General features: G+C 36.4%; 1 protein-coding gene across 2 annotated transcripts in view; it reads left to right on the plus strand.

The window, feature by feature from the left end:
- Efcab2 (EF-hand calcium binding domain 2) overlaps positions 1-16,486 on the plus strand; it is a 114,421-nt gene that overhangs the window by 76,585 nt on the left and 21,350 nt on the right. Inside the window, exons 2-3 of one of the 2 annotated variants that reach the window (XM_047520446.1) lie at positions 7,595-7,653; positions 8,152-8,224. In XM_047520446.1, the coding sequence (XP_047376402.1) occupies positions 7,595-7,653; positions 8,152-8,224 (132 nt within the window). The remainder of the gene's footprint in view (positions 1-7,594; positions 7,654-8,151; positions 8,225-16,486) is intronic. The other variant, XM_047520447.1, reaches the window with a different exon arrangement.

Below are 16,486 nucleotides of genomic sequence, written 5' to 3' on the forward strand. Positions count from 1 at the left end.
TTGTTATACAGCAGTAGAAGATTGTAGTGCTCTGCCTTTGTTGACTAAGCACGTCAGGAAGCCTGAAGCAAGAGAGCCTCATACCAAAGAAGAGAAAGGTGGGTCCCTTGGGGAAACTGGGAGGGGTGGAGAAGAATGGAAAAGGATTCTGGAGGAGCATACAGAAAAATGCAAAATTTGCAGTTCATCCAGTTAAGCTTAGGTGGTAGAATGTGAGAGCAAGGCCAGCTCTTGAGACATGGGCCCCTGTAGAGGCAAGGAGTAGTGGTGTTGAATGAATCTTGGCTTCTTTCTTCCTCTCCATTCACTCTCAGAAAGGACCTTGCCTTGTATTACCTGGAGGAAAGAGTTTTCATGTGGGAATTTCTTATTCATCCCATTTCTAAACCACAAATGAAGCTTACAGATAGGAATTGCATGATAGCAATTTGAAGGAAACAGATAAATCACATCTCTTCACTATCATAAATCCAATCAAAGCTTATTCCCCTACTTGCCAAAACCAATAATAAGTTCAATATTAATTATAGTTTTTGTGACTCCTTCTATTCCTCTCCTGTTTTGTACTGGGACCCCAAGGCCAGTGCAGTCTTGAGGAGAAATGGGAGAAAGGAAAACTATTGTGCTGATGAGATCTAGGCCAGAAACAGGGATAGCATTGGGTCCTCCATGCCAAGTTCAGTCACAGGGGACCTCACTGCAGCTTCTAGAGCATAATTGAAGAGGTTTCCTTCTTGCAGGAGGAGAGGAATCTTGGTCAGTAGAGAAAAAGGAAGAAAAAAAAAAAAAAAGATGGCGAACTAGAGGGTCAGTGGGCAGAGTAAGTTCACGAGAGAATTGTATTGTTCTTCAGCCTATTGTGGACTCATCAGCAAAAGGATCTTTGCCTTTTCCCCCCTTGTATTAGTTAGGCCTTTGTGTTTTAAGACTAGAGAGAGAGAAGATGATGTTTTCTGTGGTCCACCTAGGCAAAGCGAGCCAGTCTAGCTAGACTAGTACATAAGAGAAGAGGAGAGCAGCAAGTTCTTTTTAAAAAGTTTTTTTTTAAATTGATCCATAATCCAATATAATAGTTGGATTAATTGTGACATTTTTTCATACACATAATTTGATCAATTTCATTTCACAATACCTCCCTTTGACCTCCCCTCTTCCCTCCTGTGATTCCTTTCCTCTACCCTATTGTCTCTTCTGTTTTCACAAGATCCTTTTTTCTTTCTTTCTTTCTTTGCTCTAGTTTTTCATATAAGAGAAAACATTTGACCCTTGGACTTTCTGGGTCTAGCTCATTTGACTTAACATAAAGCTCTCTAGTTTTGTCCATTTTCCTGCAAATGACATAATTTCATTCTTATTTTTGGCTGAGTGAAACTTCATTTTGTGTGTGTATGTATGTGTGTACATTTTCTTTATTCATTCATCTGTTGATGGACACCTAAACTGGTTCCATAACTTGCCTATGTCAATTGCACTGCTATAAACATGGGTATATGTGTGTATCTACAATATGTTGAGTTCAATTCTTTTGGATAAACATTGGGAGTGGTATAGTGGGGTCACGTAGTAGTTCCATTCCTAGTTTTTTAAGGAACCCCATACTGATTTCCATAGTGATTGTACAATCCCACCAACAGTGTATAACAGTTTATCCCCCCCACCATACTCACCAGCATTTATTGTTATTCGTATCCTTGATGACTGTCATACTAACTGGAGTAAGGTACAATCTCAATGTAGTTTTGATTTGTATTTCCCTGATTGCTAAACATGTTAAATGTTTTTTTCATGCATTTGCTGGCCATTTGGATTTCTTTTGAGAAATACCTATTTAATTCATTTACCATTTAATAATTAAATTATTTGGCTTTTTTGAGTTCTTGATTTACTCCAGATAGTAATCCTTTATCAGAAGAGTAGCTGGTGAAGATTTTCTCCAATCTCTAGGCTCTCTCTTTATACTCTTATTTCCTTTGCTGTGCAGAAGCTTTAATTTGATGCCATCCCTCTTTTTAGTTATTGGTATTATTTCCTGAACTTGAGGGGTCCTATTGAGGAAGTCATTGCCTACATCTGTATGTTGGAGTATTGGCCCTGTTTTTTTTCTAACAGTGGCAAGTTTTTGGTTTAATTCCTAGATGTTTGATCCATTCTGAGTTGGCTTTTGTGTAGAGTAAGAGATAGGGATCTACTTTCATTCTAGTATATATGGATAACCAGTTTTCCCAGCACCACTTATTGGAAAGGGTATATTTTCTCCACTGTATGTTTTTGGTACCTTTAAAGAGAGGCGGAAAGAGGCAGACTGAATTTTCCTAAGATTAAAAGAAATACCCTACTGCCTCTCCCATGTAGCAACTTGCCAGTGGCAGGACCTAGGATGGGGGTGGCCTGTGGACACCCACACTAAGCACCTGTCCCAGACCTTGTTCCTCCTCAGTGAGACCACTCACTCTGAATTGCCTTTGGTACACTGGCTTATTCCCATTAGTATTAAGACATGCTTACATCTCTCAGGTCCTAAAGTTTTAAAATACCTTCCTTGGCATGAGATTCCTGGGTCAGTGACAAAGGACCTCATTATGATGGGCATAGCAAGGAACATGAGCTTAATCTTGCCCTCAGAGTTCTGCAGTGATGGCGCAGGTGGATACTTGCACAAGAAATGGGTGGTATTATAGAAAGCAACACTGAGCTTGGGGAATCATCTGCTTTTATAGCAAGCAGTGAAAAGGCCTGCTCTTTATCCTGGAGGGAGATGTTATCTTATCCCTCAGGGTTGCTCACTGCAAGTGTAACTCTGAAATATGGTCAGAGCCTGACAACCAGCAAGAATGTGCATGTCAGAGCTAGAGCAAAGTAGGGGGAATAAGCAGGGAGGGTGTTGGATATAATGAAAATAGAGGGAAGGTCAGTGGGGTATAAAAAGGAGATTGAGAAGGAATGAGGAGGGCTGAGAAAGAGGAGGACATGAGGAATGAATTTGACAAAATTATGCTATGTTCATGTATAAATATATAATAGTGAATTCTACCTTTGTGTATATTTATAAAGCACTAATTAAGAATAAATTGATAAATGAGTGGAAGGTAGACCAATAGAATAGAGGAAAAGGGGAGAGGAGGAAGGGAAGGCAAGGGAGGAAACCAGGGACTGAAATGGAATAAATTAAATCCCATGCATGTATGGTTATGTCAAAATGAACTCAGCTATTATGCACAACTATAATGCACTAATAAAAGCAAATAAAAAATGTGCATGTTGGAAATTCAACATATCCAACATGTAACTTTTTACCTGCCTCTTTCCTAAACTTGTTTCTCTAATTTTTTCTAACTCATTACCAGTTGGTAATTCACCCTTACCTCTTTTCTGATCTTCTTCCCTCCTCATGTTCAGTGGTTCATGAGGTTTGATGGATTTCTACTATTCCTGGGATTTATTCCTGGGATTTATTTACTCTTTTTTTTTTTTTTTTTTTTTTTTTTTTTTGTGGTACTGGGGATTGAACCCAGGGCCTTGTGCTTGCGAGGCAAACATTTTACCAACTGAGCTATATCCCCAGCCCTTATTTACTCTTCTTGTTCTTCTTTATGGCCCCTGGGTCAGACCACTGCACTTAATCTTTTTGGGTAAGGCAGCAGGTTTTTATCTTGCAACTAGAATATTCATCTTATTATATTAAGTCATTTAATTTAAAATTTATTTATTCATTTGTTTGAAATTCAGAAGGTTCAAAAGGTACATTGTGAATGCTTCCTCCAGCCTTTGCCATGCCACCCACTCTCTCCTTGCCAGGTAATGTTAACTTACTCCTTGTGTAGCCTGCCAGACTGGAGATATATTTCTTCTTTCCTTTTGGTTTTCTTTTAAATATTAATGAAATTGGGCATGTAGCACTTGCCTAACATGTGTGAGGCCCTGAGCTCCATCTCTAGCATAGGGAAGAGGGAAAACCCCACAAATGGTAACAATTATTTTTGCACTTTACCCTTTTTACATAATAATGTGTCTGGGGCATCATTTCAAATCTGAATATAAAGAATCTCTTTTGTTTTCAGAATATTATTCCATTGTATAGATAAGTCATAACTTATTTACTCTATTATTGGACATTGGTTTGTTTTTAGCTTATAAAAATAATTACAAATAATGCTATACTGAAAAACTTTAAACAGATATCATTTCTCACATGTATGACTATAGTCATTACTTCAGTCTAATCATGTCATCATGCTACTTAAAAACCCTTCAGTGTTACTCTGTAACTCTTAGAAAATCTTTAAACTCCTTAGCATGGTTTTCGAGGTCCCATGTAATCTGGTCACTTGTCAGGACTTTGGTTTACTTTCTTGTTCTTCCCTGTCTTATATCTTCTGTCCCAGCCACACTGAACTTCTTTTGATCTTTGAATGGCAAGTGATCTCAGTGAACTTGGGGTCTTCAAGTATGCTATCTCCTTTGCTTGAAACATTTCTTTTCCTATGTGTGCTTTAAGTAGTTTAAAAGTCAATTCTGATGGAAGCTATTCCTGGACCCACAATCTCAGTGTAGGTTAGGACCCTTCTCTGCATGCCCATGATACTCTATCAACCACTGCCCTTTGCCTAATTTTTTTTTTTATAATAATTGCTTGTTTTTCAGTCTTCTCCATTAGAACATAAATTCCATGAGAGCAAGGAAAATTTTGATCTTATTTATTTCTGTATCCCTATCACCTGGTCTAGTCTCTGGCACCCATTAGGTACTCATGTTCATTTTGTTGAATGAATAGGATCCGGAATTACTAAAAATGCATTTTAACTCTAGTACTGTCACTTACTAGCTATGTAACCATGGTCAAATCATTTATAATTAGTTTTAGTCACTTTGATACTGCCATGTATCATTGACGAGTTCTGCTTCCTCAGATGTTGAAGTATAACACCAGAGAAGCAAGCCAAGGCAAGCATATGAAGCAGGTTTTATTTAAAGGTAGTAGGCTTCTCCCAGGAGGGAGAAGGGGGCCATGACTGATGTTCTGGTATCCCAAGAAGTGATCACATCCTGCCCTTTTTATAGATTATCTCCTACTCTCTCCCTCCCTTATCTTTTTCCTTCCTGTCTACTGACTAGACCCAGGAGATGCTAATGAGATGGCAAAAAGGTGAGAAGCAGATGGGCAGGGGGAATGGGGGGCAGGGGGGGTAGCAGTGGAATGGAGTGATTCAGACAGGTAGGGGCCCAGAGGGCATTAATTAGCAATTCCCTGGCTGCAGCCTTTTGAGTGTGGTAGTATAGGCAGTAACCTTGGTGATCAAAAGGGCTCTGGAGACATAGACGTTCCAGTCTCCCAACTTCCCAGACTCAGATGACCTTCATTCCTCTATTGGACCCAATTACCTATAATTTTGGTTTCAACTTTATCCATAAATTGAGATAACATTCCTAGATACCTAGGATGGAGCTGTAGTGAAGATCAGGTAAGATGGTATATGTGAAAATACTTTTCAAATATTATACAAATCAAATATTAAGAAAGTATTAGTTGTTAAACTATGGAAATTTGCAACCAGAGAAACAAGTTGTACCTCATTTGTTTACAATAAAAAAAAGAAAAAAAACTACGGAAATTTGTATTATAATCTCATATATAGTACTTAAATAACTTACATATAAAATGACCATCTTGGGTTCACTGTTCATATTAGAAAGAAATTACAGTTCAATATTCCAAAAGCATTAAAAATAATTTAAATTAAAAAATTATATAAAAACTTTTAGTTGACTTAGAGCCAGATAAAGTGATATGTACTTATATTTCCAGCTATTCAGGAGACTGAAGCAGGAGGATCACTTGAGCCCTGGAGTTTGAGATCAGCTTAGGCAACAAAGCTAGTCTTTATCTAAAAATAAAAAACAAAAACAAATTTTAATTGGCAAATAATAATTGTACATATTTATGGGATACAGTGTGATATTTCAACACATGCATACAATATGTAATGATCAGATCAGGGTAACTGGTATATGTATCTCCTCAAATATTACTTTTTTTGTGTTGGGAACATTCACAGCCCTCTCTAGTAGCTATTTGGAAATATACAATTAAATTGTTGTCAACTATAGTTACTCTACTCTGTAGAACATTAGAAATTTTATTCAACTCCTCCATGTACAATTAAAATATTGCTTAAAGTTTCTCAGAGAGGCACAAGGGGGACAGAGCATGATGTAATTTTCTCTTTATCACTGTTCTCAAAGTCTGACTTGTGATGGCAGCTATTCCCTAGAAAAACATTGTTCAAAAGGAGTAGTACCCATTCAATTTTAAATTTGCTAGTAGCAACATTTTTTAAAAACTAAAAAAGAAATAGGTACAGTTAATTTTAACAGTATATTTAACTTAACCTAATAGGTCTAAGATATTTGAATGTCTAAAATGTCATTTTAATATTATAATCACTATTAAATATTAATGAAATATTTTACATTGTCTTTTTATACTGTCTTCAAAATCTGTGTGCTTTTTCTCCTTCTGGTACATCTTTGGACTAGCCACATTTCAAATGCTTAATAACCAGATGTATTTAGTGGCTAGTGCATTGGAAAGCATAGGCCTAGAATTTTTTTCTCCCATCTCACATCCTTCAAAATTCTTGCCAGCAAAGGCTATCAGGTTTCTTTCCCACCTACCTTTCCTGTCCTCCCTTTTGTTGTGTAAGTTACCACAGATTTAGCTTGTCCTTGATTCTGGAGTTTTAAGCAGTTCTGAATCAGTGTACAAAGGGGCCTACAATGTTGTAAAGGGGAAAGTCCGTTCTTACCAAATCACAGTTTTTGTCCCTGCCTCATTGTCTATATATTTTCATGTATACTGTAGCCAGTCTGATATTTCAAATACAAGCATATTTACTTCATTGATGTTGTTCATTTTCACAGGACATCTCTAGGGATGTATTGAGAGAAAGCGTAATCTTATAAAATGTTTTTACTTTCTAGTAATATCATGTTCAGATTCTGCTTAGGTTTGGGATATAGGCATAAAAAATAATGCAGAAATGTTGAGACTATAGTTATTCATGGGAGGTATGAAATACAGTTGATCTTTGTGTTTTGTTTTCCCTTCATTTATTATGAAGGAAAATAAGAATGAAAATCTTGTCCTCCATAATTATTGACTTTAGGTTTTTCTATTAAGTTTGTACTCATCCTGCAACCTCTTTGAAGAATTCAAAAATTCTTACTTAAAATGTTTTCTCAGTAAAATAGGGAGTAAATAAAATTTCACTAAATTTATCCAGAATGGTAAAGAAATGAATATTCTAGTTAAGGGAAAATTTGTTAAATTAGTATTCAAATACTATGACCTTCATTTTAATAATTTTGAATGGAAGTTATTTAAATTTGAATACAAATGCCCATCTTTATATCAGAGTGCATTGAATAGAATTTATACTTTTCTTAGATTATTTGTTAAACTGAATTACTTTGTATATAACAATGTAAGGAAGGGAAAGGGGAGTAACTAAATTTTGTACAAGGCTACTCTGCCAAGAGCTGTGCTTCATGTTATAGTAGTTCATTATATTTGATGTGTGTCTTATTGTATCTCCAGCCCAGTTCTAAGTGTTTGGAGAAAGGTGCAGTGTTCTACTTACTAGGAGACTTAATCAGGTACTGACCTACTCTGACAACCTGTCAGGTTGACCCCTGACAGTGTGGCAGTACAGGCCCTACTTTAAAATACTCTACCATTGTACTTCTGTCACTAATGTAAACATCTTCATTTTACAGATGTGAAAACTCAGGCCCCAAAGAATTAAGTAACAATTAAAATCAACTGGCAAGGGGGGCATTTCTTATTTTTATTCTCCCTCCTTCCCTTTTTATTCCTTTTCTAGAACTTTTTGATTTTGGCCCAGGAAAGGTTTGCATTTGCCAGTCAGTGAAAACATTTCTTTCATCTCTGGTTCACTTGTTTGCCTTTTCCTTTCCCCACAAAGTATCTTTTATAACTGTGAGGCAATACTTGAGAGTGATTTGTTATACTACCTAAGATCTGGAATCATTTAGATAATTATTTAACTGGGTAATTTATATAATACTTGCCTTTTAAGAGTTTATTCTAAAACTATTGACAGTGTTTTTTGTTTTGTTTTGTTTTCCCCCCAGAGAAATTGGAACAATTATCAGGTCATTAGGATGCTGCCCTAGTGAAGGAGAGCTACATGATCTGCTTGCAGAGGTAAGTGGGGCTAAGGAAATCTTACCCGACCAACTTTCCTATGCTTTGACTCCTAACTTTTAAAAAATTTGTATCTGAAATTAAAAATGCTTTAAACTGTTGACTGTGCTCTTTGAAAATTATAGGACAGCTACGCATATCAGTCAGCTAGCTGATCTAAAAAACTTAGATCATATATTGAAGAAATGACTATTATCAAGTAAAGTACTTGATCAAGTAAAGCCCACTTTAAATATCTCTTTTTAAAATTATGTGAGGAAAGGCCAGTAGATACAATATACTGACCAGTGACAAATGAAAGGAATAGAGGCTGGGGATATAACTCAGTTGGTAGAGTGCTCGCCTCGCAAGCACAAGGCCCTGGGTTCAAATCCCCAGCACTGCAAAAAAAATAAATAAATAAATAAAAGGAATATAGTAAATAATGTTAGTTCATAGGAGATAGAAGCAGAAAAAGAGACTGAGTATAAGGAATTTATAATTATTTGGGGAAATAAAACTTTTAGAATAACAATTAGTAACAGAATAAAATAAGTACTGACTTTATATTGACCATTGTTTATAATATTGTTGTAAAAAAAATCACAACAAATTCAAACTCTTGATTGGTTTTATTTTGTGATCCTAGACTAAGGAACACTTCATTCCATACAGTAGACTAAGCGTATGAACTGAGCAGAGGAGGTTGATTTTTATAGAGAAAAGCTGAAGAAAGCAGAAACAAAGAACAAAGACAATTGGTTATTTTACTTTCTTATAAGGCAGGAACAGGAAGACAGAACAACAGAAAAATAACATTTGATTAACACCAGATTGTGCACGCACGCGCGCGCGCGCGCGCGCGTGTGTGTGTGTGTGTGTGTGTGCGTGTGTATGTGTGTGTGTGTGTGTGTGTGTATGTTAAGGATTAGAACTTCATTATCATGCCAATCCATATGGTCTGTTTGGGATATTTGGTTATTACCTCTTTTTCTCTTGTTGACTAGGAAAGGAAGATAATTTAGTTTTGGTTTGGTGAACTTGAACTTTAGTAGGAATTCATTTTGATTTTACAGTAGTTTAGTTCAAAACCATGACCTCCTGTAGCTAAATCCCTGGAGAGATAAAGCAACAGATGAGTGACCCACGAAAGACCAGAGACCTTCATGTCCTGTTTGGCTTTCCTGTTTTTTTTTTTTTTTTTCCTGTTCGACTTTTTTGGTCTAATATCTTTCCTTCCCTCCCTCCCTCCCTCCCTCCTCTTCTTTCTTCTTTTCTCTTCCTCCCTCCCACTCTTTTTTCTTCCTTTGGAACTAAGGGCCTTGTGAATGCTAGGCATGCTCTTTGTTACTGGGCCAAACCTTCAGCTCTAATCTAATTTCAAGGGCAGCTTTCAGTTCAACAAAGTAGAGACCTTAGAGGGATAAAGCTACCTGCACCATCAGCAGGAGAAGAAGCTTTTTAGAATTGCTCATCTAGGTTTGTGAGTTTTGGCAGAGGCCAGGGATTAATAAAGAAGATAAGAGAGAGAGTCAAAGAAGTGAAATTTTATTTACCTTCTTTTTCTTCATACCTGGCACAGTCCTCGCTTATTCATTATTATGTTGAAGAGAAGAAGGAATAGTGATCTGGGCAGGACAGTTTCTCTATAATAATACTTCAACATTTGCTTCAAAGTTAAATGGGGGAGTGAATTAAATGGTGAGTGGCATGTGCTCTGTAATCCCAGCATGAAGGGAGCCTGAGGCAGAGCTTAACAAGTTTGAGGCTAGTCTCAGTAACTTAGTGAGACCCTGTCTCAAAATAAAAAAATAAAAAGGGCAGGGCATGTAGCTTAGTGGTAGAGCACCCCTAGGTTCAATCCTTAACCCCATTCCCACCACCCAAAAGAGAATGAAGTCTAACAAGACATGTTTTGAGTCCTGTAGCAATATATAAAATTAAGTAATGGAAGATTACAAAGATGACACTTGCCCAGATATTAGCACCTTGGTAATATCTGGTATCAGATATCTAGTATCAAATTTTAATTAGCATTTAAAAATATTCAGTGAGGATATTGAATAATATAAATTGTAAGAATGCATTCTTCTTCCATTTTGAGATTCCAAAAAGGTATTTTTACTAAGAGTAGGAGAAAAAGCCCATTTTTCCTGTATTGGTGCTCACATTGAAAAGATAAAAGAAAAAGGTACCTTAAAGTGTTTGCCCAAAAAGCTGGAATTGGTGTTAGGGAGAGGCAGTCCAGCACTAGGGCAGAGATAAAAATGGGAAGATGAATATATGATGTCATCTTAATTTTGTATTCAGTAGAATAAGCAGAGCAGAAATGAAAAATAGTTCTGAAGGTCAGAAAAGGAGAATCTTTAGAGCTTAGATCCTTAGTAATTTGTTCATATGTTTTAATGTATATTAGGATTGGCAAGCCATAACCCTGGCCAAATCCTTCCCACCACCTATGTTTGTAAATGAATTTTTATGGAACACGGTTAGACTCATTTATTAACATGTTATCTATGACTGTTTATTTATCACAAGGTCATAGTTAGTTCAGAGACACTGCAGCTTGCAAAACCTGAAATATTTATTACCTGACTTTTTATAAGAAAGGTTTGCCAAAGCAGAACAAATACTACAGTTAGTATCAGATCTGGGTTCAAATCCTACAGTCTCCATCTATAACTATGTGACCTCCAGAGAGCTGCTTGATTTTTCAAAACCTAGTTCAACATCTAAAAAAGAAGTATAATAATAATCAGCGTTTTCCTTTCTTGTTTATATTTATAATATTTATATTTTTATTTATTTACTTATTTCAATACTGGGGATTGAACCTAGGGGTGCTTTCCTACTGAGCTACATCCCCAGCCCTTTTTTTTTTTTTAATATTTTTTTGTTGTCATTGGACCTTTATTTTATTTATTTAATTATATATGGTACTGAGGATCAAACATAATGCCTCACACATGCTAGGCAAGTGCTCTAACACTGAGCTACAACCCCAGACCCCCAGCCCTTTTTATTTTTTGGGTGCTGGGGATCGAACCCAGGGCCTTGTGCTTACAAGGCAAGCACTCTACTGACTGAGCTATCTCCCCCGCCCCTTTATTTTTCATTTTGAGACAGGGTCTCACTAAGTTGCTGAGACTGGCTTTAAACTTGTGACTCTCCTTCCTCAGCCTTCTGAGTTACTGGGTTTACAAATATGTGCCACTGATCCAGCCCAAAGTTTTATTTTGCCTTTACCCTTTACATAGGCACATTACCATAACCTTTGAATATTACAGATGTTTAAAATACTTATGGACCAATGGGGATCAGCAATCTATCTGAGCTCTGTGTTTTTTTGTATTTGTATAACACTACAATTTATTCTAGCTAAATTCTAGTAATATACTTAAAACAGCTTTCACTATCCTTTTTGAACTTTCCCAAATAAACAAGGGGAAAAACACACGTATTATCAAATATCTGTAGGAAATTGAAGCTTCTAATAAACATCTAGGGGAACATGTCATATTGCTAAGTTTTCTATTTTAATCTATTTGTGTGTATGATTTAAAATTATTCTATAAAAAGTTGAAATCTGTGTTCATTTCTCTTCTCTATAGTTGTCATCCACTTGAATTGTAGTGTAGATACATACTTCTCTTTTTAGATTTTACAACATTCAGTCCTTTGCTTCTGGAACAAAGATTAGCTTGAAATCTTAATGTTTCTCTTGAAATAGATCATTTAAAAAATCACTCACCATCATTCATCCATTAATATTCTATAATTAGCTACTTGCTTTTCTTCCTGTTTGGAATATTCTAAACACTGGCTATGAGAAGGATCAGTAAAAATCTTACTGACATACAGTTTACCAAACAGTCCTTTCTTTGATATATTTTTTTTTCTTTCTTTGATATTAAGTTAGAGTTTCTAGTATCTACAGTATGTGGGAACCAGAAGAACATAATGGCATTTTAATGCAAGCAGAAAGGCTATTTACAGGTTTATTTCCTTTGAAGTTCAAATCTAAGTGGAATTATGGAAAATTAATTACAAAGGAAAGTAAAAGATGTTTGACAAATAAAACCTGTGTAGGTAAAATTATTAACTGAAACTTAGGAACTAAGCAAGCATCATGTCTTTATTGGGGTGACCATCCTCAGTTTCCTGTGCTCTTCCATTCTCTCCTTTCTTGGTTATAGATGTTAAGAAGCATCCTGGTGGCTACCTATCTAGTTTACTTCTCACTTTCTGTTCTATTAAGCATCTCTACTATTCCCCTTGGCTCCCTCTTCCATTTTACTGGTCATGATATGAGGCCTCTTAGCTTCTGTGCTTTAGCAATTCTACCTAGTTTCTATTACTAGGGGGAGTTAAATGTCAAATCATTCCATAGATATTAAGAAATCGAGATTTGTGATTGCCTAATCTTGTCAACTAAGTCCTGCAGAGGAGACCATGGCAGAACTTAGTATTCTAAAACAAGAAAAATATGCAACAAAGATCTTGTGTCCCTTACAAAGCCTAAAATACTTATCTTATCCTTCACAGAAATTTATCATTCCTGTTTTATATGTTGCATAACTGAATCTGTTCTTTCACTGCAGGAGATAAGAGTTTCTTTGTAAACTACCAAAGAGACCTCATGGCTTTCAGTCTAGCCTTTGACTGTTGACAGTGGCCCTCCGTTCCTTGTTCTCAGCAGGGCATCAGTGCAAACTAGAGCCAGCTCTGCTGCTTTGTAGGCACTGTTCCTTCCTTATCGTTCAAATGCTTGAATCATGGCACCTACAAGGACATTCCTCTTTGTGGCATTTTCCAGTGAATTGCCAGAGGCTATCAGTGGTCTAAATGCCACTTAGGACATGATCCTTTTTAGCTACACAGCAGTAAAAACCCGTCTTGGCTCTCCAACTCAGTGCTTGTGTTCTTATACTTCTTCTGGCACCACTTGTGATGCTTTGGGTACTGTAAGAAGCAAACATTAAACACTACATGTCCAAGAGATTTATTGGGGAAAATACCCATGAGGGGAATGTCAGAGCCAGTAGAACCTGGGTAAGGTGTCAGAATGCAGGGTGGTCTGACCCCTGTGAAGAAGAGATGAAGTTTGGAAGAGCCCTAGACATCTGGCAGCAATTCTAGAAAACAAGGCTTAATGGGAAGTCCTCAGTCCCACTTGCCTGGCAGAGAAGTCTCCCTTTTGCAGGCATGGGACTTATTTTAACATCCCTGCCACACTATTATTATCTGGAAACAGCCCATGGAAAGTGTGACCTTGGCTCAGACATGATGTCTGAGGCATCATTTGATTATGTTTCCTTCAGGTGAAGATTGAAGAGGTGCATTTTCATGGCTGCCATAGCTGTCATCAGGAAGAACTACAATGTGAACTGAACCAGGTGTTGAATGCAGTAGAAAATAACCCAAAGGAACTAGCTGCTCTGTATTTTTTTATTTCTAAGCTCACCATGATCTGCTAGCTTTTAGGATTAGGTTAAAGCAAAAAATTACTTAGGACTCAATGCCAAGGAGTGGGGCATAGAAAACTGAGCAAAAACTACTAGCACATGGTAACGGTAGGTCAGTGATCCAGAAAGAACTGGACCAGTTTTAACCTGGAATTCTGTTGGGTAAGGCAGGATGCCATGGCAGGGAGATTATACTACTGATAATACCTTAATTTAACTATCTCTTTAGTCAGACAACTTTAATATGGAATGGTTAACCCCTGCACCTGTGCATACGTCATTCTGGGATTCCTATAATATTCCTGGAAATTGTGATTTCCCCTCTTCTGAGTTGGATTTCTTTGTATCCTACTTTTCTCTTTCTAGTTCTTGCATCATTGGGCAAATGCTTTGATAGCTTCTTGAAAAAGAGTGCATCGAAAGTAAAATTTTGAGACTTTGTATGTTTGAAAATGACTTGGCTAGTGAGAATAGAATTCTACATTCAAGGTCTTCATTAGGAGTTTTAAAGCTATTCTTCCAGCTAGACAGTCTGTTTTTATCTAGTGTTTGAAATTTCACAGCGATTTACCTTGGGTTGATCCATTTCCACATGTGTTAAATACTTGGTGGATCTTTTCAAACTTAGAGACATATAGTTTAGCTCCAGGGCTGCAAATATAGCCATATAGTTTAGCTCCAAGGCTGCAAATATAGCTCATTTGCTAGAGTACTAGCCAGGCATGCAAAAAAAAAAAAAAGAGCCTCTATACTTTAGCTCCAGGAAATTCTCTTGTAGGTTTTTATGATTTTAAACTTCCCATTTGTTTTATTTGTTATCTCTTTTGGAACTTCTATTATTTGTTTTTGTGCTTCTGGTCTGCTCTTCTAGTTTTCTTATTTTACTTCTGTTTCTCTCTCTTTTTGTTAGATTTCTTAAACTTTCTGTCTCTAGTAGATTTCTTGAACTTTCTCTTACAATATTTTTATTGAGTTTTTCATTTCTGCTGTGTTTTTAATTTTCAGTAGCTTGTTTTTGTTCTCGAGAGCCTCTTTTTAAATAGCATTTCTGAGGTTTCACATCTCTGAAAATAGTTTTCTTCTCTTTGTATAATCTCTTCAAGTTGATACTCATATTTGCTTTCATCTTTCTTTCTGTTAGTAGCTTTCTTCACATATCTGATAGAGCTGTCAGCTCATAAACAAATTAAGTGTGAAGCTGGTCAAGTTTAAACTTCATCATTGGGTATTCTGGAATCAACATCAGAATCTGTGGATTTTCTCTTATGCAGTCTTGATTTCTCAGAATAGAATCTTTTAGTCTTCTGCCTGGGAAGCAAAAGCACCTAGCTGCCAATTAAGGCACCTTCTGTTTTAGACTCTGCAGAGGATTGGCCTCTAGACTCCTGCTGGGACAGAGAGAAGCAGTGGCACAAGGAGAAACTGAGAGGGGATTTACGGCTTTGTTTTTCAGACAGATTTTATGCTAGTGCTCCTAATTTTAGAACCTACTTACTCACCTCCTGTTCCAGAAGCAACCTATGCTTTGCGAGAATTCTTTACCCACTGCTAGCTTGAGGTTCCGTTTTTTTTGTGTGTCTACTAGATCACTGCCAATCATCCATCTGCTTTCCAGGTCTCAAAATCTCATTTTTATTGTATTCTTTTCTATTCTCCCTTACTAACTTTAAGAAAATATTCATTTACTGAACTGGGATACAGCTCAATGATAGAGTGCTTGCCTAGCATGTTGGGTTTGATCCCCAACTCTGCAAAGAGAAAGTAAATAAATACATAAATTCATTTACTGAAATTTTAGTGAGGTTTGAGAGAAAGTGAAGTAGATAAATATGTGCAACTTGCCTCTTAAGTCTGAAACCCCATTGATATTTGATTAATCAGAACATAGCAGTGATTAATACTCTGGAGAAAAGTAACATAAATCTGTGTGAGAGATCAGTAAATAATCTTTGTGTGTGTGTGTGTGTGTTTTGTTTGTTTGTTTTGCAGTGCTGGGTTTTGAATCCAAGGCTGTGTATATGTTGTGCATGTACCTCTCAGCTACATCCCCAATTTTTAACCATTTACTCTTTTAAAAGGGAGCATTACTAAATATCAGAACTAAAGAACTGGAAACTATAGTATGTAAGATGCAGGTTTAAATATCAAGGTTAACTACAATAGAGTACAAATTAAATGTTTAACTTATAAGTTGATATAGGGAATAAAAGAATCATAGAACATTTGGTCAGTCTAAAGATGGCAGAAAAGAAGTTTAAAAAAAAATAAAAATTTGAATATATAGAAAACCCAAGATTATGGATTAATAATCATAATAAATGTAACTATACTAAACTTAAAACAGAAACTATGAAATTAGATATTTTTAAAAATCCAACATATATCAGCAATTTCTGACATCTACTGCCTTCAAATTATAAATCTGACCTCATACCAGCACTTTATATCCATCATCTAAGTCCAAGCCATTGTCATTTCTTTATGAACTATTATAGTAGACTTAAAACTGTTTCCTGTGCTCCCACTCTGCCCCCTGCAGTTCATTTAAAAAAATTTTTCTTTAGTTGTCAACGGACCTTTATTTTTATTTATTTATTTATATGCAGTGCTGAGAATCCAACTCTGTCTCACACGTGCTAGGCAAGCTCTTTACCACTGAGCCACAACCGCAGTGGCTAACACTATAGTCTACAGTCAAGGAGGGGTCCTTTAAAAAAGTCATGTCACTCCACTGCTTAGAACTCTACTTCTAAAGCTCCTAACTCACTTAGAAAAAACAAATCCAAGGTACTTTTACTTACTATGACTTGCCAGGTCC

The sequence above is a fragment of the Sciurus carolinensis genome, chromosome 12 (assembly GCF_902686445.1).
Source record: "Sciurus carolinensis chromosome 12, mSciCar1.2, whole genome shotgun sequence".
Classification (NCBI taxonomy): Eukaryota; Metazoa; Chordata; class Mammalia; order Rodentia; family Sciuridae; genus Sciurus; species Sciurus carolinensis.